Source organism: Vanessa cardui, chromosome 5, assembly GCF_905220365.1.
Source record: "Vanessa cardui chromosome 5, ilVanCard2.1, whole genome shotgun sequence".
NCBI classification, from domain to species: domain Eukaryota; kingdom Metazoa; phylum Arthropoda; class Insecta; order Lepidoptera; family Nymphalidae; genus Vanessa; species Vanessa cardui.
In genome coordinates, this window is record NC_061127.1 from 6566322 (window position 1) to 6592762 (window position 26441).

A 26441-nucleotide genomic window follows, 5' to 3' on the forward strand; every position below is an offset into this window, starting at 1 on the left:
GCGAGGGTTCGAGGAGCCCTGCTGCTAAATGAGAGCTTTTTGAACTGTTAATTTTGTATGCATAAAAAATATAATTTGTAATGAAATTAATTTAACCTTGAACTTATATGACCTGTTAAAGGTATTTTCTTTGACCTGGCACAACCTGGTTCGGTCACTTATAACTTTCTTTATTTATTTTAGGAAATTAATATTATGAAGCTAAAGGTTGAAGGTTATTCGATATATAGTAAGAAAATATAAGTTGGGTTGTTGCTATATTGACAACCATTATGTATTACATACATTGCATTATAAATAATTAATAATGAGTTAGTAAAAATAAACAAAAGATTTTTAAATACGTATTTTATAACTGTCCTAGTTATAAATCTATCGTGATGATATAATATTGTATTGGACTGATATAGCTCACAGGAAAAACCTCTAATTAACCGCTTAATATAGCTCATATTATCTTGAAAAATGAGATACACGCCAATAATATATGAAATATTAAAATTAATACTTTTTTAACTTTACTTCCGATACAACGTTTGTGTATCTATAATTTATTTCTTTTTTATCGTAAAATGTTCCAAATTAAATATATTTCAAAGTGAATTAAATTTAAATTTAATAATATTAATTAAATTACCTTATAATGCTTACTATAACGGAAAGTTCAGAATGGGATCATAAGTTCCGGAAATTACCCCTACATACAAATATAACATGAATATACATAGATAAATTATATTTTGTTGTTATTATGAAGTAGCTTACATAAAAGACAAGATTACTTTTTAATATTAATCAAAATTATTAATTTACAAAAACGAAACAAGTTAATCATAATAAAAAGCTACCATAATTTTACTGTCTCTATTAATTAAACCGGCCTTAAATTAATTACTGGATACATTAAGTGCATAAAATATGTAATAAATAATATTTTAAAAGTCAGTAATTATAATCATTTATCTTAATAGAAATCGAGTGGATTAAGTCTCGTTGACAAGCCGCCATTCTGGACTTTCGCCAGGCGCACGGAACATTGCGGCTTTTTATGTACGCAACAAATTTGCTGTCCAAAGTGTACTCAGTTTTAATTTAGCCATTTTGGCACGTCCCAGCGGAACTGCGGATCATTTGTATCAGGAATACAGATAATATGATTCAAACGACGACGAACAAATTACTCGAAAGTCTCGCGGGGCTTGGTCGTTTTCGCAATTCATTTTAAAAGCCTTCGGATGATCAAGAAGTGGGCGAGAATAATTAATGCTTAATAATTGTTGCTTATTTATTATTTTCTTTTGCTAATTTTATAACCTTTGGTGTATTTTGATACATTTCATATCTTTGTCTGGAATAAATGGAAATAAGGCAATGAAAGCTTTCATCGAATAATTTTATCATAATTTTAATACTTATTTTTTTCTATTTTTTGTATAATTTAATTTTATAATTTATATTTATTTTTTTGGATTATCTTAGAAAATTACATAATTAAATACACATCTGATAAGTGGTCACCCCTTCTTGTCATGTCCTCGGGCAAAATAGGGTAACTACAATTGATAACTTAATAAAATATACATACTAAAAATAGATAATAATAATAATATATTTAATTTTATCGAATCTAAAAAGGTCTATGTTTTTGTTGATGCCGTTCCATAACTGTCAATTTTTAAGAATATTGTCTTTATTTCGAGAAGATACGCCATTATTGACATCAACATATTTACGAATCCATTAAAGGCGAATTTAATAAAACTGTAATCGAAACTGAATCCTCGATTTTTACTTGACTCAAGGGAGCCCCTCGAAGCAATCTATTACTGAACGTCACCGAAGGCGACGGGACCATCTGAATATGTATGGGCTATGAATGAAAAATCGATTTCAACAAATTATTCAACAGGGAGACTCATTAGACTACAGATTAGACATTGCGCAATTTAGGCTATAAATTTGACAATCCTGTGATTATTCCGTTTTAGAAAACTGACTTCTAATTGTATGTATAATAAAGTATTTATCACCTTTGAAATTAATTAAAAAGGTTACGTTATAATTACTTAATTTTACTGAAAAATGTATACATTAATTGCGTTCTGACAAAAAAAAAACTTTAGTTTAATTTGTCGTGAGGAGTTTCACACCAAAATTGACATGTATGGTTTGTAAACCGACAATTTATTTAACAACGGCCAATTTGCATGGAGCACGCGTTAAATGAGTGAATTCGGTATGTCAAATCATGATTTTACATCCGAAACATTAATAAAGTACCGTCAACAAAAAAAAACATTTTTTTATATTTCTTGAGTAATCTAAATGTTTTTGTGTAAGAATACTATTATTATTATACACAAGAAGAATTTGACCTCTTTTTAAAAAAGAAGATTTAACTTAAGTTTAATTTACGCGATAAATATACAATTTTAATCGAGGATATAAGGTACGCGCGGACGAATTAGTTGTGCCAAACTTATTATATTTATGAGACTTAAAGTTAATCAATAATGGTATCTGTAAGCTCCAGCTTGGGTTAGAAATTGTGAGTCATACAAAAAATAATTATCTTGTTACTATCAATCAAACAATGTAGCAGAAGAAAAATTAATTCGAATTAAATGAATCACTACTGCAACGTATTCGCCACTCAACCGCGTAGAAACTTTGTAATACTCTCTGCATTCTTCAGGAGTATTGTATGGAAATCGCGTTGGAAATTCATCCTTACCAAATACCAGATCCAGGATCCGCTAGCGGCTTTTCTGAACCGATACTATTGGAAACGTTCAAGAAAAGAGCCTACATATTTCTTAAGCGTCGTACCTTAAAGGCCGGCAACGCACCTGCAATCCCCTTGGTGTTACAGATGTCCATGAGCGGTGGTAGTCACTTCCCATCAGGTGCGCCTGCTCGTTTGCCACCTATCTCAAAAAAAACCTGCAAGTTCCTCGGTGTTACAGATGTCCATTACCTGTGGTTGTCACTTTCCATCATTGTACATCACCTGCTCGTTTGCCACCTATTATAAATCTAGAATTGATAAAAAAAAGTATGTTTTATTATTATTGTATTTAAAAGTTTTAATGTGACAGCTTAATCATACCTATACAAAGATATCGCTTGTAAATGCTTCTGGACAAAGAGCTCCTCCTGAGAAACCTCATTGAAGAAATTCCACCATGCTGCTCCAAAACGGATTGATAGAATTTCATCAAACGCGTTCAAATTTCTTTATAATATTTATCTTTACTACCATTATGAATGATAAACACAAATAAAGCTCAAGAAAACTCATTAAGTTTTACTGGTTTTGAAGGCACAATCTTCAGTTAAAACAGGTCACGTCTCCTTGATCTTTGGTATTAAACTGTGCAATTGAAAACAAGATATAAAAAGTTTAATTCAGCCGAGTGAAAGTGTGCTCGATTATCGATTATTGATTATTTTTATATTTATTTTATTTTAAAGACCAAAGATTATACTTTCCCTCTTGAGTAATCCTCGTACACAATTTTATTGTTATCTAGATTTACGTTTACGTAAACAAAATTTCCTGAGTGACCCTCGAGTGGTCATAGATACTTTGATGTCATTGCTTGTCCTGATTTATCCTCTCAACGTGAGCCGGGTTAATCTCCCGATATCGAGGTCATCTTGCCTCCTTCAGTCCTCTTTCTGTAGCATTTACCTATATCCTTCCGACTATCGATGATAAAAGCAATGAAAGTTTTTCTTTTTACCTCCAATTCGTTCGTAATATTGTTTGTATCTTGTAAAAATTATGTGAAATATACTCACTCTTTACAACAATATTTTACAAATATATTATCAAGTATTAAAAAACAAATAAAATAAGAAGTAATGGGATCCCGTGAATTTGTGATGTATGTTGGTGTTTGTAATACTATCAAGTATATTAACATTAATAAAAACTCTAATACTTAAAAATAATACTGAACAATGTTCCCATGGGATATCCCATCGCACCATTCGAAAATAATAACACCGAATTTCACAATTAACATAGTTTTTTGATATCGATAACATGGATTATGAATATTTCTAGATGAAATGTTCGGATAATCGAGATTCTACTATAATAAAATTATTTTTGATATCAAAAGATAAGAAATAAGGATTATAATCTGTACGAAGTACCTACTTTATCGGTAATCACATTCTACGTCATACGTGTTTTAAATTCTTACAAAGAAAGACGAAGATTTAAATAAAAATCAAATTGAATGAAACTGAATCAATGATTATGGATAAATAAAATCACACAAGTATTCATAAAATTTTTGATTAAATTAATAATTATTCCTTTATAAATTACAAATAATATGATTTCTTAAAATGACGGATAATTATTATCTTGGTATATGTATCAAATAAGCATTTGAAATGTTAACATCACATAATTAAATTTTAGTTCTAGAGGTGTCCAGCATAGTTATATAGTTCTTGATACATTATTTTAAAATTCCTTGAGGTGAGTTGTGAGGTGAAATGCAATGAGGTGCTATCATTTATTTGCAAAGATAGCATCTCATTATTTCAACGCACGATTTTTATAGTATAATTACTGTTAAAACTTATCAACTGATCTATGCGGGATGCCACACGAACTGTAAGTTATTTGTGAGATTCTTCTTCACGTATTTTATTTAAACAGTTTTAATCCTAAGCTTAAGCTTATTATGCAATTCTGTTATTCCTAGCACTTTTCTGAAATGCTTTTATCGCATGTACAATATTCCAGATAGATTCAACTCATAATCATCATCACAGTTCTAGTAAATATCGAACCCACAAAAGACAAGCTATACTTATATATATTGTAAGATTTTTTATAGGTTGGATAGATGTTCTAAACAAATCCGTATTCAGAAAGATTAATGAAACATAATTGATATCAGGAACAAAAAGAAGTAAAGAAGAAAATAGATAGTTTAATTATTTATATTCAAGTAAGCAAAACCTTCGAAATACTGCTTGGTTATCTTGGGCTTTTTAATATAACCTACCGTCAAACAGATATACTCAGTATTTTTGTTTTGTTTGTTTTTATTTTTGTTACAAATTTTGATATTATTTGAATGAAGTGTTTAGGTAATACCAAATTGTTCAAATGCTATTCAGCATTCGAACCTATGTTTACAGCGAAACCAGTATAATTCTTGTAAAAAGTTTAAATATAAAATTTTAGTTTTGTGTGACTCGATTTTAATTAACTTATTCTATGTTCTACATGACATATTGTATCTGGTCTGATTATTCATTCGATAGTAAAACTGATTCCTCAGTTTAAGATGTAAAGGCCAGTTTATGTACACACATAAATAAAAAATCAAGATTATTTTTCATAAAATACGAGGAAGAACCATAAATATACATTGCTATTAAACTAGTCGGATCAAGGGATATAAATAAGGGTTAGTAATTCTTTCGCGAGACAACATACACACTTTAAGAACAATGTCACAGATTACGTTAAAAAAACAGAAATAGTGAAATAATATAGGTAATATAAGTTGTTAAATTTTGTTAAGTGATGTGAATATGAGAGCCATTCTTGAATAGAATAGTAGTTATATTAAAATGACACCTAAACGGATTGTAACAATTGATGTTGTAACCAAAATTTTGTATCTATGATATATAATGTTAAAGAGCTTGCCTGGAAATATATTTGAGTGCAGCAGGTATGACGTAATGGCACTGAAAAAGAGCTATGACAATTAAATGTATATAAAAAAGGTATCAGTGCTATTAATATTAGTCACGCATACCGAGACAAATGAAGCTTAATAAGAGCTTGCAAATAAAAATGTTTAATATTATTATAATATTAATGAGAACAATATCAATTCTGTTGAATGTATATAGGATATGTAGATAAGTTGAATAATAAAAAACATACTTTCATATCATAATTTATTTACGTATTCCATTTAATTTACAACAAATTAATTCAAACAAATATTCTGTCTAACTGTACATTAAAGATAAAAGATGATCTCGTGCAAAGAATTGACATTATCTTAAGTGAAACACAGCCATAGATTAACGCCTATATTTTATAAATATTTTAACTAATACAAAGAACTATTTTATTTTTCATTTGAAATTAAAATAAAGTTCAACCAAATAATAAATTACTTGGAATTTATATGCAAATTTAATCAGATAATATTACACTTTATTTTCATAAGTATTTACAAGAGCATTTTAATATAAACGATAATTTAGCAAACACTGTTTTAATTTTATTTAATAAATCATTCCTTCAATTATCTATAATTTTATTACCATTGTATTATTATAATACGACACCAAGAAAATACATAAGTACATAATATTAAAATTGCATTAAAAATCATAATTATATTACGTATATATACTTTTAAATAAAATGACTTAGGAAAATATTCAGAATTTTTTTACCCAATATAAGTTGTATATACATAACATAAAATTACATTTGAGATATCAACATTAAGCTTTAAGATGCACATATATTAACCATTTTAAGTAGCGATTATAACTTATACTTTCAATGTTACAACGCTATGAAAAAGTTGTACTTGTCTAGTTAACAAGTGATTGCAAAATAATATTTTATTCTGATATAAAATATCAACTTCGTTATATTTCAAGCTAAGCAGAAAACGTTCTAATTAAAACTTAGTCCAAGCATTAAGTCGGTGTTACCAGTGTAACTTGAAAAAGCAACAATAAAAGGTTATTCAAACTCTCCAAATATATTGTTGTTTGTGACCTGTTTCCACTGGCCCGTACAATATCTCAGTGCAATGTTATGGCAGGTGACAGATTTGAATATCGAAATATATGGTATACGCCGGAATTGTATTTTAATTGTTCGCTGTCATTGAGTTGTTACACTGTGGTGGTACAAGAGCTATTGTACCCTCGGCTTTATTTACATAGAACTTTGAATATTGAGGTACAGTTTTGAACGTTCAAATGAAAACATTTTTGATGTACGTAAATAATTGCTTACGATTTACTGATATTTCGATTCATACAGTTTAATATGTAATTATTATATCTTAATAGAAATAGGTGCTCATTATATCTTTGTGCCCAAATCATATAACTAAAACGGTAATAATAACATATTAATGCTGCTTAAATCAGAACTTACAACATTGTTAAATTTCAATGAGGATTTAAAATAATGAAATGTAATACCACAATTACATAACATCTCTTAAATATGTTATTTATTAATAAGCATTGTAGAGAGATTGTATAGCTACGCAATATTTTTTATTCTTCCTTTAAATATCCACTGATTGATGAGAGAAAAATAAAAATGTGTTTCACTGTTCTACCGCTACGACGTTCATTATTAAGGCCGTTACAACATCGTAGCACAGCTACGTAAAGTTGATAATAAATGTATGAAAAGTACGTACGTTGTCATCTTCGTCCATTTAAAAAGCGGGCCACGGTGCGGTCTACTCTTTTATAATTGTGAAAGCGCTCGATAACTTCTGCGAATTCTTTGTCCATAAAATGTAGCTTTAAAAAGCGTATAGTATTTATGATAGTTTTTATCAAAGATGCATGGTATCATGTATATGATAATATTTGACGGTAATATTAGGTATAAACTTTCTTCTTTCCAGTTTCCTTTAGACATTAATTAAATTATTATGTAAAGACCACATTTGTTTATTTTCTTTTGTTTATATTTCTTCTTAAAATTAAACAATAATATTTTAATTAACTTTACAGTTTAGAAGTTTCATTAATGTAGTAAGATCGATTTGATAATGATGGAAAAATAATGTGTAAGATTTAGTATGTTATCGAGATTAAAATTAAGTAATTTTTTATTTCAAAATATGAATATGTAATTGAAAAGAAATAAGTGTTTAATCTTGAAATTTTCCCCTGCCAAGTATTTTATATTATGCATTTGCATGTTACAAGACTTTTATGGCTTTGTACAACCAATTTAACTTGACGGTAACTTTAAAAACTTACTTTGGTAGTTACAACTTGTACTGTGGACCAATCACATCATGACAAATATGTTTTTTTTTTAAATATTTTACTATTCATATTTATTTTAACGACAATCTGTTGTGTATCTTAAATAAAGCTTAGTGCCATATTAACAAGAAATGGTAAATAAAATAAATTATACAATTTGAAGTCTACATATATTTAGATTTCATTAATTTATCTATTAAGTTTATTTTATATATTATACATACATTTTGACGATATTTTATAATAAACAACACTTTGGAATGTACAAAAAATAATAAGTTCATACAGTGTATTTGACCTATTGATATCTATAGACTGAATTAAATTCATTTTATTTGTAGTATATACGATCTATAATCGTACACAATATTATAGTCTATAGTCCAAGAGCTAGCAAACATTTATTACATTGACGAGATAAATTCAACATCATTGACCACTGTTAGAATATCAACCCATTTCAAATAGCCTTTAATTATGTTCACAGGTCGTTCTAAAATGTTTTGTAGCTCTTAGACTATATATGTATGCGTTGAGGCCGAGCATTTATCTACACTTATTCTAGTATCACTGTTAAAGTACTTCAAACCAAGCCTCATAAGCTCATAAACTTCGATATTTCTTTGAAAGTCCAGATCAAAACGATCATAGCTTTAAATTCAATGCATGTACCTGAAACAAAATTTTAAATTAAATTAATTAATATTTAAAAATAGAATATATTCAATTTGTAGAATTTCTTCGTCAGTAAAGTGGCAAAATTTCCTAAGAAAGCTTATGTGGAATAATATTGTAGCTCGTGCTCCGATCAGATCACTCTCTTGATGGTTTAAATCTGACCCAAATTTTTTTAAAAGATACGTGATGGCCCAGTGGTTAGAATGCCTGCATCTTAATCGATGATTGTGGGTTCAAACATAGCAAAGCACTAGAATTTTCATGTGCTTCATTTGTGTTTATAATTCATCTCGAGGTTGGCGGTGAAGGAAACATCGCGAGGAAACCTGTATGTGTCTAATTTCAACGAATTTCTGCCACATGTGAATCAATCAGAATAATGTTGTCTTAGATTTTCTCGATTATTACACATTGAAATAAAACTAGTTATAACGGATTTGAATCGCGTATATTAATTATTTTTAACATCCCGACGTTTCTAGAACTTTACAGCGTTCGTGGTCACGGGTAGACTGACGGGTCTAAATAATTAATATACGCGATTCAAATCCGTTATAACTAGTTTTATTTCAATCAGTCAGAATGTCAATGTCAAATGTCAATGTCGTGGTGGAATATGCTCCAAAACTTCTCCGTAAAGGGAGAGGTAAGGCCTCCTCTCCCAGCAGTGGGTGACAGGTTGTTATTGTTATTGCATTATTTTTTAATTTTATAATAATTTGATATTAACAGAGATTTATGTAGGTGTGTTGTTCATCTACGAAAAATATATGTATTTCACAGCTAACTAAGTAATTTGTATGTATGCTTTTGTAGCTCCGCGTATCGTAGACGTACCGGCAATAAATCAAGTAAGTACTACATCCTGGTAATTTGTAGCATGAGTTTGAAACCCAGAAAACGACAGCCGTCTAATTTCTCTCATGCATTACGTTTGAAATATTAATCATCCAATTCGAGAAAGCGAAGTTATAATCAGCTCGTTCTGAAGTCTAAAAGTGTATTTTGTTTTATACTACAAATAAGTGGTTAGAGAGAACCCACTGCATAAATAACAAATTTATTCAGTGTTGCCAGTATTAGCCACTAATTTCCCCAGGGCAGCTTAAAACGGTAACCCGCGTTAGTCTATTGTAGAACACTTTAAGTTTTTATTGTATTTGTTATCAAATATTATTTTTTTCTTATGACATTATATTTTTATTTCTGAATCTTAAATATGTACCTATTTCATTTCACTTCTTAATTAAACTGTCACACGAAAAAATGGCTTTCAATTGATCTACGTTAGTATGAAAAGCGGGTAATCAAGTATATTATCAGACTTAGTACTTCTCCTCTCCGAGATGGCCTTGTGGTTAGAACACGTGCATCTTAACCGATGACTTCGGGTTCAAACCCAGGCAAGCATCACTGTATATATATGTATGCTTAATTTGTGTTGATAATTAATCTCATGCTCGGCGGTGAAGGAAAACATCGTGAGCAAACCTGCATGTGTCTAATTTCATTGAAATTCTGGCACATGTGCATTCCACCAACCCGCATTGGAACAGTGTAGTGGAATATGTTGCAAGCCTTCTTCTTAATGGGAGAGGAGGCCTTAGTCCAGCAGTGGGAAATTTCCAGGCTTTACTTACTTTTACTTCTCCTGTGCGTCTAACGTTGATATATGATTTATGGTCATATGATTTTTAAGTTAGAATTTAAACCCATTGTTTTTAGCTTCGGACAGACCACTCAATAATCAATCATTTCGTATTTCAATCGTTAATTATTGGAAACCGATTTACGGTCATACGCTTTTAATTCGTATATCCTTTATGTGTTGTATTTAGGATAATACATATGTATATTGAAACATTGGTAATTGTCAATGGTATGAATTTGGCGTATGACGTATTTCCATTCTTGTGTGTACCGTAGCAACGTGTATTGTTAGCTGGTGTAACGAACTATTATCCTTCTCCTATCCTACAAATAATATCACCCACACCTTAGCTATGTTCTTCAAATGTGTGTTCATAAAGGAAGCAATACTTGAAAGAAAGTATATTTAAAGGAAGCGCCCGGATTTCGAGGAAACAGCTCCTTTTTTTTAAAATAATTTATATAGTTAGCTATATTCAACTATTTATAGATATATATCTTTCTTTTTCTCATTTCAATACAGTCTACTTGTCTCTCGCACTTACAATTAAACAAAATTGGTGTTATAATTATTAAATTCAAAGTTGCACATTATTTTCTGACAATTCACGCGAATATAGCAATTTGTATAGTTAGCTATATATAACTATTTATAGATATATAAATTTAGTACCAATTTCTTTTTACTATATATTTTTTAGTACCAGATGGTTAAAATCAAATACGCCTTTTAATATAAGTCACTGTGAATATATTGGCCGTAGAATGGAATGAAAATTCAAAGGCTTAAAATCGGCGCGAATTTATAAGATTGTCAATTCAAATGAGTAAGCGCTAGATAGCGCTCAGTGATGACGTAAATCATTGCCAATCAACTTATATATAAACTTGCAAATAACAGCCAGCTAATTCCACTAAAGCCTGTTTTCTCTTAAGATGGTTTAGACTAAACTTCACCACACTACTTCAATACTGGTTGTTATTGATTTAAATTAGACACATGTAGTTTTTTACACAATGTTTGCCTTCACCATTAAGCAGGAAGTGTATTATAAAGACAAATTAATCACATTTCAATTTTCGTAGTGCTTCCCAAGGCTTAAGTCTAGGTCGGCTCTAGCCTGTTATTCTTCGTAAATTATGTTAATCATACATATATCCACCAAAGAGCGTGGTGGCATTAGTTGAACTTTGTCTTTTAACTTTTCAGGTTTATATATAGAGTAGAACATATTTTATTTTATTATATATATCTTCAAATATGTCTCATTTCAATGTTTGTTTTGATAATTTAAATATAGCCAACAACAACAACAACAGCCTATAAATTCCCACTGCTGGGCTAAAGGTCTCCTCTGCCTTTAAGGAGAAGGTGTGGAACATATTCCACCACGCTGTTCCAATGCGGGTTGGTGGAATACACATGTGGCAGAATTTCTATGAAATTTGTCACATGCAAAAAAATGTTTCCTCACGATGTTTTCCTTCACCGCTAAGCACGAGAAAAATTATAAAGACAAACAAATTAAGCACATGAATCAGCGGTGCTTGCCTGGATTTGAATCCGCAATCGTCGGTTAAGAAGCACGCGTTCTAACCACTGGGCCATCTCGACTCGATATAGCCAAGCAAAGTAATATTTGCAAAACATGTTGCAAGAATATTTGTCTTCTATCTCTTTTACGCGATTACATAAACCGCTAGACGAACATCGCAATAGACGTTTATATTTCTATCAAACTTGAAGGGAAGCGTTATGAATTATTAATGAAATCTTCGAGAATTTGGTACCTAAGGCGAAAATTATTTCTCGAACTGGAGTCGTTGTGCAAATAAATAACTAATATTTTAGCTGTGTGACGTGACTCTACCTTTAAGACTAAATTCTATCTTGAAAATTAAAACGTTTCTGTTGACATTATACATTATCTCTTACTTTAAATTTTTGTATATCACATGATATGATCATGATCATGTTTGTGTGTGTAATTAAATATATTATTTAATAAATACATACAAATGTCACACGAATCGACGAATTAAGGTCAGTAACTAATCAGAGGTAATACAAATTCCACTATCTTAGGCAAATAGAATTACATGCTTTCAAAACTTTAATGAATGTTTATACAATTTGCTTGTTCGCCTATCCCTCTAATTGATATGTTAATGTATACATATAGTAATTTACATATATATTATGTAAGTGTATTTTGTGTACATGACCCGACAGTTACAGTGATATTGTTCAAAATTATACCAAAGAATATATTATACGCTATCGGAAAATCAAACACAAAGAGGTAGAGGTAGACTGAGAAAGTGATGTGACTTCTACAAACATTACCTGCATGTTTTAGGAATGATAATATTATTAATAATTAAAAAAAAGTATAATTAGCAATTAAATTAATGAAATGAATATTAAATAAAATGTAAATAATATATACTGGATATAATATCATTGGAATATTGTGTGCATGTTTTGTGGTGGAATAAAGGCTATTTTTATTTTTTATTTATATTTATAATTGGAAAATAAAGCCAACTAAAGTAGCCAAATTAATGTAGCTTGGTTTCATATCACATAGCCGCCTTGGGTAGATATCCGTCGGCATGCATGTGATGACGTTATCGATCGAGACTATAAATTTTTAGACTAGAGTGATCGTATAGTTTCGGCTATTAATGTCACTCTGACTGAACGTAAAACGGGCTGCAATATCGTGAGTAAGAAATACTTTATGATGGACTTACCTAGTGACGCATCTACTACGCCGGTATAAATAATTTGATAGTTCAATTTCTTAACACTTAATCAATATATTATATGATAATATCTTGTATTCAAAATATTGATTTATGTCTACTAAATTATCAACAGAATGACTACAAACTAATATATTAGATCGTAATATATTCATGGAGAAAAATTATGAAGTCAAGGAATTTCAAAGTTATAATAATATCAATATTAATAAATCAAATTAATAAATACTCAAGCTAGCTTACTATGAGTATTAGTAATAAAAAATAATATTTAACGAACAAAATAGTCAACCGATTGTTATTAAAGTTATATTTTACCAAAGAGAATGTACCTATTATTAAACGCGACAAAAACAGACGTCGAACTAAACTTGCTAACACCTGCAAACCATTATTAAATTATTAAACATTAATACGTACCTCTGTTAGAAACATACTTGGACAATTGTGTACGTGAATATATAGTTATAGTTGTGACTGTATCTCGCACTACGGGAGGTTCTACGGGGAGCATTGCTTCGCATCGCACGCGTAGAGCGCCGCTCGCTGTAGTGGGTACGGATACACGTAGCACTCGCCACGATGCGCGTAGACCTCCCGGCTGGGGAGCGCTTAGCTCTCTACGTTGCCACGGCTCGGTCTGTTGGAGTAATATTATTATGAATAAAACAATGCAACGCAATAAATTCAATGTATTGGGTAATTTAAAGTGTAATAATTCGTTGATTTCCATGAACACAATATATATTCTCTGCTATTAAGCTGTTTAGTTGAATGCTCTTAGCGTATACAATATTTAATTCGTTATTGAAACTAACTTTTTTTAAGAATACTTATAACTAGTTTTATAATTGTTATCATTTCGACTATCACCGTTTTATACTTAAAATTAAATATATTAAAACAGCTATCACACATGCTTATGTAAATTTACACATTAATACACACATCCAATTATCTAATATGTATAAGTTAATGTATTTGTCATTTAAAATTATGACTTAAACTAGAGAACAGAATACAGTTGATTATTTATTGTATCATATTAGTTCCGTTTTCATTGGTGTCGTTTTAGTTATTTTAAAATAAGGAGACATTTCATTAATACGTATTGAAAAAAACTATTGATCCATATTTTACTTAAATATTATTATTATTATTTCCGTTCTTTATGGTCCATAATAGCGCCTGACATCGCATAATAGCGTCCAATTTATTTCAACAAGATATCACTATTAGGATGAAACGACGACGTATTTCATTTTATTCTATATTTGAGAAACTACCTTAATACAAATATTTCAAAAATAATTACGCAATTTAAATACATATATTAAAACATTTAAAAGTTAATTATATATGTTTTTTCTTTTAGGTATTTTCTTAATGTTCATACAAAATTTATGCAAAATTGAAACCATTTTTCATAGCAGTATAATAAGCCATACAATAAATACAGTAGATATTTTAAAATAAAATTTAGTGCATAGTGTAGGAGTATTTCGCAAAATATATTAACCATTTTAAAAGGCCGTTAGTGAAGATTTAAAGTGCCTCGACTGCTAAGTCTCAACAATGAGCTCAGTTAATAGCATACAAAACAAACGCTTCAAGTTACTATAAAGGTTCCTTGGTGAAGGTAGCCTTGTCGTAAATAATACGCCCCTTAGCTGTTAATGTAAGTTTCAAATTAAGAATTAAATATAATTAAGTTATAATATTAATAACTTCAATAAAAACGTTAAGAAAATTAAAAAAAAAAGTTATGAAAATTAATATTTTGTGTTTAGTATAAACTGTTCGCTTTGACTACTCAGTGCTCAACCTCTTAAGGCCTTGCGATGGACATATTGCCTTATTGTACTTAAAAATGTATGGATAATTTTCTATTTTTTTATATTGAAGATATAACTATTATTAGAGGCGGCTGCAATAAAGCTGTGGTTTGGTATCATGATATGATAATGTGGTATCGACCATGTGGCTTATCGTATTGTAGGAACTAACTACTTGTATCTACACTACACATGACAGATGTCGGCTTCTGTTTATGCTAGGACAGTGACCGACTATCATCCTCCTTTATAGGTATAGTCAGGGTAAGAAAAGTTTCGTCACCTTAAGTAATTCTCGTGTGCTCATTATGAGCGATAACCTGCTTTATCAATCGAGAATGACATATTGCGTCGCAATGATTTGATGTTTAGATTCAAAGGTAATAAGAATTTAAGACTTGATAAAGGAATTAATTTGAAAACTGACGAAGGTAGTAGAGTAAGAATACTCTGACTGTGTATATGTAGAAATAAATATATTTGCATTGCCTTGATAAAATGTCCTATTATTATTTTATCGCATATTTTATTATTCTATTTGCAATGCAAATTTATTCGTGTGTAAGAAATATCATTCTTTATAATAAAACAATGAGATAAATGTTTAAACTAAGATAAAACGCATTAAAATAATATTAGTTTAAAATAGACTAATGAATATAAATATATGATAATCTTTTTTTCACGGTTGAGCATTTTTTAAATAAAACACACAGTGTCGAAGATTACTCTGCCATAGAGTAAATCAACAACAGCCTGTAAATTCCCACTGCTGGGCTAAAGGCCTCCTCTCTCTTTGAGGAGAAGGTTTGGAACCACGCTGTTCCATTGCGGGTTGGTGGAATACACATGTGGCAGAATTTCTATGAAATTTGTCACATGCAGGTTTTCTCACGACGTTTTCCTTCTACGCTGAGCACGAGATGAATTATAAAGACAAATTAAGCACATGAATCAGCGGTGCTTGCCTAGGTTTGAACCCGCAATTATCGGTTAGGAAGCACGCGTTCTAACTACTGGGCCATCCCGACTCGATTGATTGAGTAAATGCCAGACGAATATATTTATTTGTTATGAACTCAATCGAGAATAAATTACGGAAGCGAAACATGGAACGTTAGAAGAAAGAAGTTTTATATCATGATTATCAACTCGAACTTGTCAAACACTACCAAATTTTATGACATTGTATAGCTTAAATATAGCTTGGTTTTTTTTAAAGACTTTATTGTACAACACATGGAAATATACAGGAAATAGAAAACAATTAGATACATGGTGCGCAAAGGCGTTCTTATCTCTTATAGAGATCTCTCACAGACAACCCATGGTGATGGGTGGTTAGAACGAAAACAGGTAAATGAAGAAAAAGATATAGAAAAAAGATAAAGAATTTAATATAATAATATTTATACTAAGGTATTATAATAAACTACACATAAATACATCCCAATAATACACACATATAAATATAATACACATAAATCAATATATATATATACATAATTATAAACTACATATTATTACATACCTGCATACATTATTTAGATATGGATAGGTAATAATTTCTCAAACGATGCTTAAAGATTGCCCTGGATTTAGACTGCCGTATATCAGTGGGTAGTGCATTCTATATTTATTTATTCGTATCAAAGTATGAAAATTAATTTTGTAATTAAATGCAATATATAGCCTATACGCCCTGTTGAGGACGTGTTCTTCTCTTTGAAAAGGAACTTATTCTACCAAGTTCTTACAATACAATTTTCATTCGCCGCCAAGCGTGTAATGAATTATGAACATAAAGCACATGAAAATCATTTGTGCACCAACAAACTTCCGTTAAAATTAATATATCAAATATGTGTTCTATCCACTAGGGCATATATGAGAGACTCCAAGATTAAAATTCGAACGATAATTAACTTTTAATTTCGATCGAAAGACCAAACATTTTTCCGAGTCAAGTAATCAGAAAACAAAAAAAAGTTCGTCATCTAAATATACTATAAAAAGACCTTGTTAGAAAGATACTGTTTGAGCGTTCATCATCTAACTCAAATACTAACCGAAAACTTTATAACATTTTAATATCTCTTTTTGCCTTCTTTTTATCTTTTTACTTCGTGAACTAGACCTATAAAAGTTTTTATAGTAAAAATTTCATATTTCAACAAGTAAACATAACTTTAAATGCTCAGGCAAACAAAGTTAATAAATTTAAATTTTATCTATTAATTTAATGTGCTACTTAACAATGATGTACCTACTTTCAACTCATAAAACATGCTTTCTATTTAAATGGAGTTAAAAATCTGGAAATAGTATTATATTTATTTTTACTATGCGAAAAGCAAAATCTGAAAACGTAAGTAATTTGCGAAACCGGAACAGAGCCAATATAAAAATGCATATTATTTTTTTAGTAAAAAAGAACAAGCTATTTCAATCTGAAGAGAAAATGTAAAAATTACATCAAGGAATCGTTGAATTTGCAATTGTTTTAATTTGTCGATTCAATTGCCGACTAAGCTCAATCACAATAATTGATAGTACCTAATCCAGTCAGATTGGATTCCTGATTCCATTAGGCGAGCAAGAGAGCAAACAGTTAAATCGAGTTAGCCTATCTCTTGAGTGCACTGCCTACTGCGTCGAAAGCACTATGGGTTATCCGGCTTTTGCTTGTGGATTTCATTAAGAAAATGTGTTTATTCAGTAAAAAAACTTTCGTATTGAAACATAAGTTATTTACAAGAGGCTTTTGGTTCAACTAGTTTGCTGTCATTTCGACGGAGATTTTTAATCTGTAACAATGGAGTTTGAAAAAATTTAAATCTATATTTAACCTGTGTACATATGTGTGTAGATAGGTCAAAATATATATAGATCATGCTTTTTCTTAAGAAAGCTATTATACTTTTTTTAAATTATTTATTATGTGAACATTTTAAATAGATAAATTTCTTAAAATAAAACTAGCTATGACGGATTTGAATCGCGTATATTAATTATTTTTAACATCCCGACGTTTCGAGCACTTTACAGCGTTCGTGGTCACGGGTAGACTGAGTCTACCTATTGAGTCTATTCAAATCCGTTATTGCTAGTTTTATTTCAATGTGTAATCGCGAAAATTTAAGACAACATTATACGTTTCTTAATATATGACCAAGATACATGTTTAGATTTGAAGTGTTTTACATAATATATGTATGTCTTCGAAAAAATCACGAAATGGATGGATTTTATTAAAATTATAAACTTTAATCAAATCCCTTAACAAAATATATCCGATGTTTAAATATTTATCCCGAGTATAAACCAATTTGTTTTAAAATACGTATTCGATCCCAATTGGCGGCGATATCGAGAAACATACACAATTTGCCTGACTTTGTCTGAGTGATAAATAAAATCTCAAATTATTTTCATAATTTAATATCTTTGTGTGTGTATAATACATAGACGTATTGATATAATACGTACATACAAACAAAATTTAAATAAACTCTGCATATTAAAAACAATTTACTGATATTAATTCTAAAATTATATTTCTTAAAAATATTAGTATACTTATGAACATCGATTTTGTAAAGATTTTATTAAGCAGATTATTTTTTTAAATAATATAATAACAAAACTGCATTACAAGTAGATGATTATCAACTTTAAGAGTCTAAATTCAAAGTTCATAGAACTGTCACATGTTATAGCACACAAAACCCCAGACAGAATAATTTATTATTCAGCGTCAAACCCCCAAACATGTTTCAGACGTGTCCATAAAACGGAATAGTTAAAAATACAACAGAAAAACATCTTGTCATACATTTCAATAAAATGTTAGTGACATACTTATGAATACCCAGCTTCAGTACAATTCTCTAATGAGGGGTTATGTGAAGGTTAGTTACCTAGTTGGAACTGAAATCCATATATGAGGTTATGTAAAAATAAAAATTCTAGTTTCGTAGTTTTTGTAACGAGCGCATTTTGTTATTAGCATATTCATAGCTTGTTTTGAAACGTAGCAAATACACACACCCTTGGCTTTAATTTAAAGGGTATTCTGAAATATACTCAGTTGCGAATTGTAATTTTTGAATAATTTGTTTTAAAAAAAAGTTGTTTTTAATTCTCTTTCTATGTTAGTTGGTTTTGTTGGTATTGTAGAAAATTAAGTCACTGATAAAAAATAATTGCTTTTATTTTCAAGCGAACAGTTTAGCGTAAGTGTGGTCAGAGCAATTATAGTATTTTATTTTTTGCAAAATATCTGTTTCGTGGTAGTATATGAGTGGGCGGTACGTAACCAGAAGAGCTTCTACGAAGACCGCCCACTAACTTTTGAAACATGTGTTAAAATATTGATGATAAATATATAGCAAAAGATTTGCTTATTTACGACATCACAAGAGAAACATTTAGAATTATCAGTGTTTCTTTACTATATTTTCCATGTATTATATACAAAAGCCTTCCTCTCGAATCAATCTATCTATTAAAAAAACCTCATTACAATCCATTGCGTAATTTTAAATATATAAGCATACATATATAGAAACTGGAGTCGAGATGGCCCAGTGGTTAGAACGCGTGCATCTTAACCGATGATTGCGGGTTCAAACCCAGGCAAGCACCGCTGATTCATGTGCTTAATTTGTATTTATAATTCATCTCGTGCTCAGCGGTGAAAGAAAACACCGAGAGGAAACCTACATGTGACAAATTTTATAGAAATTCTGCCACATGTGTATTCCACCAACCCGCATTGGAACAGCGTGGTGGAATATGTTCCAAACCATCTCCTTAAAGGGAGAGGAGGCCAGGCCAGGCCCAGCAGTGGGAATTTACAGGCTGTTGTTGTTGTATATAGAAACAGACAGCGGTAAGCGAATTTGTTTTATACAATGTAATGATGATAGTATTATTATATATTGATATATTTCTATATACATATATTTATATATTTACCTGTGTGTCTTTAGCGTGAGTTGCTTACGGACGCTATGTAATCCAATGATATGCTAATCACATTGACGTTGTAAACGATATTAAACATGACCCCGTAACCTAAACCTAATGGTTCCTAATTACATTATGGGATTAATTGACAATCACTATTATTCTAATATATTAAGAGAATAAAGATAAGAATATTTAAAAATGTTTGAATAAATACTAAGTAACTTTTGAAATATAGCATTATCGCCATTTCAATATTTATTGGTGTAAAATTTGTGAATATTATCGAGTGCGCATCGAATAATAACGATTTTTTAATGTACTAAATAAACCTGTCATTATATTGGAAATTGTTTAATTAATAAGTTTTGATCCACGTTTTTTACGACCGGTTTTGGAACAATACAATTGATACAATGAATAGAACATCATCCGTATATTTTAACGTATTTATAACATAATTTTATTTATTCTTAGATTTCATATGTTCAAATTTCCACTGGAAATATAGTAGTATATGTTTAATTATATACTCTTTTTTTTCTTTGCTTTTATGAAATTGGTAATATTAAAATTAATATATAGAGCACTTCAAATACTAAAAAAATATTGTAAAGAATTCGTTTAAAAAAATCTTATTATTTTATATTGTTTTTCTAAAAAGGCTTTATTGATTTGGGGCTTAGTTTCAAGTTGCTTCATTGGGAAAGACTTTCTTATGAAATAATCTGCAGTGCAGAAATTTGTCTTTATAATTCATCTCGTGCTCAGCGGTGAAGGAAAACATCGTGAGGAAACCTGCATGTGACAAATTTCATAGGAATTCTGCCACATGTGTATTCCACCAACCCGCATTGGAACAGCGTGATGGAATATGTTCCAAACCTTCTCCTCAAAGGGAGAGGAGGCCTTTAGCCCAGCATTGGGAATTTACAGGCTGTTGTTGTGTTGCAAAAATTTAATTTTTATAATAATTTAAATAACAATTTATACAATTTGGAAATGTTTTAAAATCCAATACATGCGACAGAAATAAGTCTTATCATCAAATGTTTTGATATAAGAACGTTTTTTTTTAAATTTCTCTTGAATATTTACTCCTATCGAACTCTAAGAAGCTTTAATTCAAAAGTGCTACATAAAATCAATACAGGCGCATAAATCCTCTAACACGATACTGATACAGCAGCTAGTACATGCATAAATACATATTCTTTATGGGTCGTGAATTTTACACCTCAATCAAATTTACATTTTTATTTTCGTTTAGATAGTTCGATAACTTAACTTCGTAAGAATATTGAATTGAAATGGAAAAAAAACATCATATACAGAAACTTAAAATTATCGGTTTTCTTTAATTTTGATCAAATTTATTTATTTTATTCATTTTTTATTTATGCAGTAATGCTGCTGCATTCTTGCCACCATACCACGCGGTCAAGATTTATACAGTAACTAGTTTTAGTTCTTATTTTTTATGTATTTAGCAGTAATTAATGTTGTTAATAGCTACTTGAAAAAAATCTATAGATAAGTTTGATAATTATATATATTTTCTTTTATACCCGGGAGTTAACCACTATCATGTCTTATTTCATTATTTTAGTATCTGATGCATATGATATCAGCTCATGCTCAATTTGTTTAGGGTCTCATAAATCTAATGCTGTATTTGATAAGCAAATACATACGATATAAATGTTATGACCAGTATGGTGATTCGAGATAGCGTAAAGATACTTAATCAAAAGTTTTTTCAACCGACTTCCAAAAGGAGGAGGTTATCAATTCGTCTGTATTTTTTTTTTTTTTTTTTTTTTTTTTATGTTTGTTACCTCATAACTTTTCACTGGGTGGACCGATTTTGATAATTTTTTTTTTGTTTGAAAGGTAGTGCTTCCCGTGGGGTCCCATTTTTTTATTTTTTTTTTCCGATGATGGTATCTATGTGAAAACGACATAAGTCTTAAATTTGCATTATGTATATGCGCGACAAATAGGTGAATAACTGAAAATCACGTTAACCAATTTTGATAATTCTTTTTTTATTATAAAATATATACTTCAAGGGTAATTTGGTGAAAGTTTGGTAAGGTTCTGAGCACAGGATCCATGTCAAAGTAACGGAACGGAAGGGAACGGAACAATTCTGAGGAGCACGTTAGCGATACTCGGTCGAATCTTTTATTTATAGGTTATTTGGATATTTGAGTCACCTTCCGTAATGTGGTTATGTTTATGTAATTATCATAGTCGAATATTATAATCAACTAGCTACCCACCCCGGCTTCGCACGGGTGCAATACTGATACTAAATATACTACAGAATTTGTTTATATACGACATCACATCGCAAACTTCTAAAATTATCAGTGTTTCTTTACTATATTGTTCATGTATTATATACACAAACCTTCCCCTTGAATCACATTATCTTTTAAAGAAAACCGCATCAAAGCCGTTGCGTAGATTTAAAGATATAGGGACAGAGAAAGCGACTTTGTTTTATACTATGTAGTGTTGGAACTCCTATACGGCTCGCAGTTAGGGTGCGATATGGGGCAGAATTTCTTACTATCTTTAATCAAATTTTGTGTATGTGATGTGATGTCATATGATGTACGAAATATAGTTGGTCTTTTTCAAAGTTTTTTTGCTGAGTTCGATTACAGCTCTTTCGAGGGATCCTTGTAGTTTACGCCGCGTGACGTATTAAATCCGCATTTTCGAAAGTCTATTTTTGCTTTATTCGCAAGTTTCCTTTGAAATTGTCCTCGAAGTAGTTTCTGACTCATATAAACGGAACGCTTAATCTATCCATATTAAAAAAAATTAGTTAGTTAACATCAGCTTCACTTAAAATCAAAAAATAAATAAAATTTTAACAAAAAGAAAAACCGACTTCAAACAAAACACTATTTTAAAAAAAAATGAATATGCACGAAAAAGTAATAAAAATAATTGCGTATTCAACATATTTTTTAGAGTCTTCCTAAGTTAAATGAAATGAAAAATATTAGACTACTTAAAAGTCGATTAACGACTATATCATGTAGTTATAATTATTGTTATATTTGGAGTCGGTGTCAGCCAATAAAACCCTACAGTATATCTATCAAAAAACAATACGAGAATACTTTAACAAATATGTTTTTTACAAATTACCTTTTACACAATAATATACTGGATCAATCAAGGGGCTCGCATCGCTTCTTTCTTTTGATTGTTGGGGCAAGGGCACCGTGGCTGACACCGGCTCCAAATATACCAATAACTATAACTACATGATATAATCGTTAATCGACTTTTAAGTAGTCTAATATTTTTCATTTCATTTAACTTAGGAAGACTCTAAAAAATATGTTGAATACGCAATTATTTTTATTACTTTTTCGTGCATATTCATTTTTTTTTAAAATAGTGTTTTGTTTGAAGTCGGTTTTTCTTTTTGTTAAAATTTTATTTTTAGACGGTCAATAAAAACAAGTGCCGTTTGAAAAGCAAAGCAAAAAATTAAAATTAAATTATTTGTATCAGCTGATCTATTTGGACCATTAAAGAAGAAATAAAGATACTAAATGTCAATGACAGAGAACGCGTGATCATCAGCTGGTGTTCATGACAGATCGAACTGAAATCGCGTCAGACTATATAAATAAATAAAAATAGAAGTATGATCCCTTTTGTAACTCGAATATAACGCATATTATTAAGGAGCCGAGACGGCCCAGTGTTACACCGCGTGCATCTTAGCCGATGATTGTGGGTTTAAACCTCGGCAAGCACTACTGAACATTCATGTGCTTATTTTGTGTTCATAATTCATATCGTGTTTGGCGGTGAGGGAACCTACAGGTGTCTAATTTCCTAGAAATTCTGCCATCTGTGTATTCCACCAACCGACATTGGAACATCGTGTTGGAATATATTCCAAACCTTCCTCAAAGGAGGCGAGGCTTAGCTCAGCAGTGGGAACTTTGTAGGCTGTTCTTGTTTATATATAACATAATATATAGAAAAAGTTTAAAATTTTAATTGAGCTCGAAAAAGTGCATCTTTAAAAACACAATCCGTAAATAAAACATATACAACATATTTTAAATCGTTCTCATTTAGCCCAGAGCTCCACATTCGCATGAAAGTAAATGTCAATATAAGCGGAAAGATGAAGGGTCTGAACAAATACCACTTTTGTTTTAAGATGGAGAGAAATCCCGCAACCGTTTTAAGAATAAAGTGACAATAAAGTTCTAACTTCATAGAGCTAGACTCTCCGCGAGAGGTTGCAGACCTTAATCTCTACGTTTTTGGATTGCTAGCTATTTTAGTGTAGCGCTTCGTTGCTTGAACTGCAGTATTACTAAAGATGTAATGTATTTTGTGACCATATAAATATTCCACGGACATAAGTAGTTTTTTTCAAAATTAAAACAAATATTTACTTCTCTAACCTAACCTAACTATAAACACAATTTGGTTATTTTACGGTCTAAATAAGGAATCATCTGTTTTTAGTTTGACAGCTATTAAAACACTCTACTTAGCAACTGGATTAAATGTAAACAAGATCTAAGAGTAAGAAATATTCCATAGTATTTATTATGACATGGTTTAAGTAATAAATATCAATGAATAGTTTAGTGTATTTTTAACATGCAAAAGGTGGCTTAAAATTATAAGGCATTACGAATAAGCATTTCTTTGTCGTTAAAGTGTGAATATATACGAACCTTTGCGAGTTCATTGTCTATATACCAATTAATGTCAGACGGCGGAAGCGAGTAGTCGGATGTGCAGTTGAGTAGTATTTGCTCCCCAGGCTTCACTAATTTGGGAGCTCCAATTATTATGGGGTCCTTGTCCGGCATCGCTGTAAAGGAATAGATTTAAGTAACTCATGTACAAATAATGTTTCGAGTTTGGTCACATAAATTGTTATCAAATGGTAATCTGTGTTGTTTTTTTTTTTAAATTGAAATATAAATGCTAATATTTATCTTTTTATTTTTTGATATCTATACATATAATAAAATTGGAGTGTCTGTTTGTAATATTAAAATAGCCCTTTTTCACTACACATATGTATTTATACACGATACATGTACACAAAATAACATTTTTTAAAATTTTTGTCTGTCTGTCTGTTTGTTCCAGCTAATCTTTGGAACGGCTGAACCGATTTTGATGGGACTTTCATTGGCAGATAACTGATATAAGGTCGCGGGCACAGCTAATTTGACATATTACGTTAATAAATCTCGTTTCAATGACCTAAAACCTTGCTATGACAAAATCACCAGTTCAGAGTTATTTTCGTCAACAATTATAAAACCATTTTTGAATTTAATTAGGAGACAAAAATGTACAATGATAAAAAGTTCTAAAAATTCTTCCTTAGAAAACATATCTGTGCGCTAACGTGCGTAACTAAAAAAAAAACATGAATACTAAACCAAATATTTTAACAGACAAAGAACATGTCTAACGGTGAAAGATTTCAAATTTCGAACATCAATGTCGTTTAGTCATAAAACATCTATAAGTTCGGATAAAGTTTCGTTGTCTGAATTAGGAAGTGAGAGGGACGTTAGCTAAATAGCAGAGAACTTGGCGATTAAGATAATCCTATAAAGGAACTCCAGTAACATAAAGCGCTTTTGTGTGGAATAGTAGAAATGTGTGCGTAATTAAAGTTTTCGGTACAACTTGGTCTTGTTAGAGTCTAGCTTCGAATTTCTAGTTCGCATTTGAATGTAAGCCCTTACTAGCTATTCAATACCAACTAACGATATATTTACGGATTTTAACTTCCAATTGTGCTAATTAGTTAATTGTTTAAGACGATATACCAAAGCCCCTTATAGATAAAATAAAGCTATACAGAGGTCTGTCCTGCGTATGTTTGATTTGTTTAAATCTTTAAAGGTCTGCTGTTTCAATCAGTTGTAAGAAAATTTTAATAGAAAGAATAAAAACTCCGCAACAAAAACTTTTGTCGATATGCATACATATATGTATGTATTTACAAAGTAAATCTGTTCAATGCTTGCGAGAATGTTTAAATAAGTAACTTTGAAATAAAAATTAAAAAAAAAGTGATATATACAGAAAAGTATATTGTAACCGAATGTTTCGGTTAGAACTTTTTATTCAAAAGATTCAAACGTAACATTTATTTTATACAAAATTAATATATTTAGCATAGATTTTTTTCTTTGTGTAAATATAATATAACTCCATAGATACAGACTTCTCACGTAGAAAAAAAAACAGATAAGGACCGGTTTTTATGTGTGACTTTCAATGTACAAGTTTTGATTGTTCATTGGTTTATTTAGTTTCATAACTTTATTGGTGTTATAGAAGTTTAATATGAGACTTATTTTAAGTTACTTTGATACATTTTTTTTTCATTCTCCAATAAACCCTTACATTCAAGTTTGTTTAAACATAGAGATAAAAAAATACACTTATATTTTCATATATTACCTACATTATCTGTAT

General features: G+C 30.1%; 1 protein-coding gene across 1 annotated transcript in view; it reads right to left on the reverse strand.

The window, feature by feature from the left end:
• Window positions 1–5935: 5935 nt before the first annotated feature.
• Window positions 5936–26441, reverse strand: part of LOC124530010 — a 77064-nt gene continuing 56558 nt past the window's right edge. The window contains exons 4-6 of the mRNA XM_047103983.1: window positions 24668–24807; window positions 13549–13768; window positions 5936–8703 (exon numbers count right to left, since the gene is read on the reverse strand). Coding sequence (XP_046959939.1) covers window positions 8627–8703; window positions 13549–13768; window positions 24668–24807 — 437 coding nt within the window. The 3' untranslated portion in view covers window positions 5936–8626. The remainder of the gene's footprint in view (window positions 8704–13548; window positions 13769–24667; window positions 24808–26441) is intronic.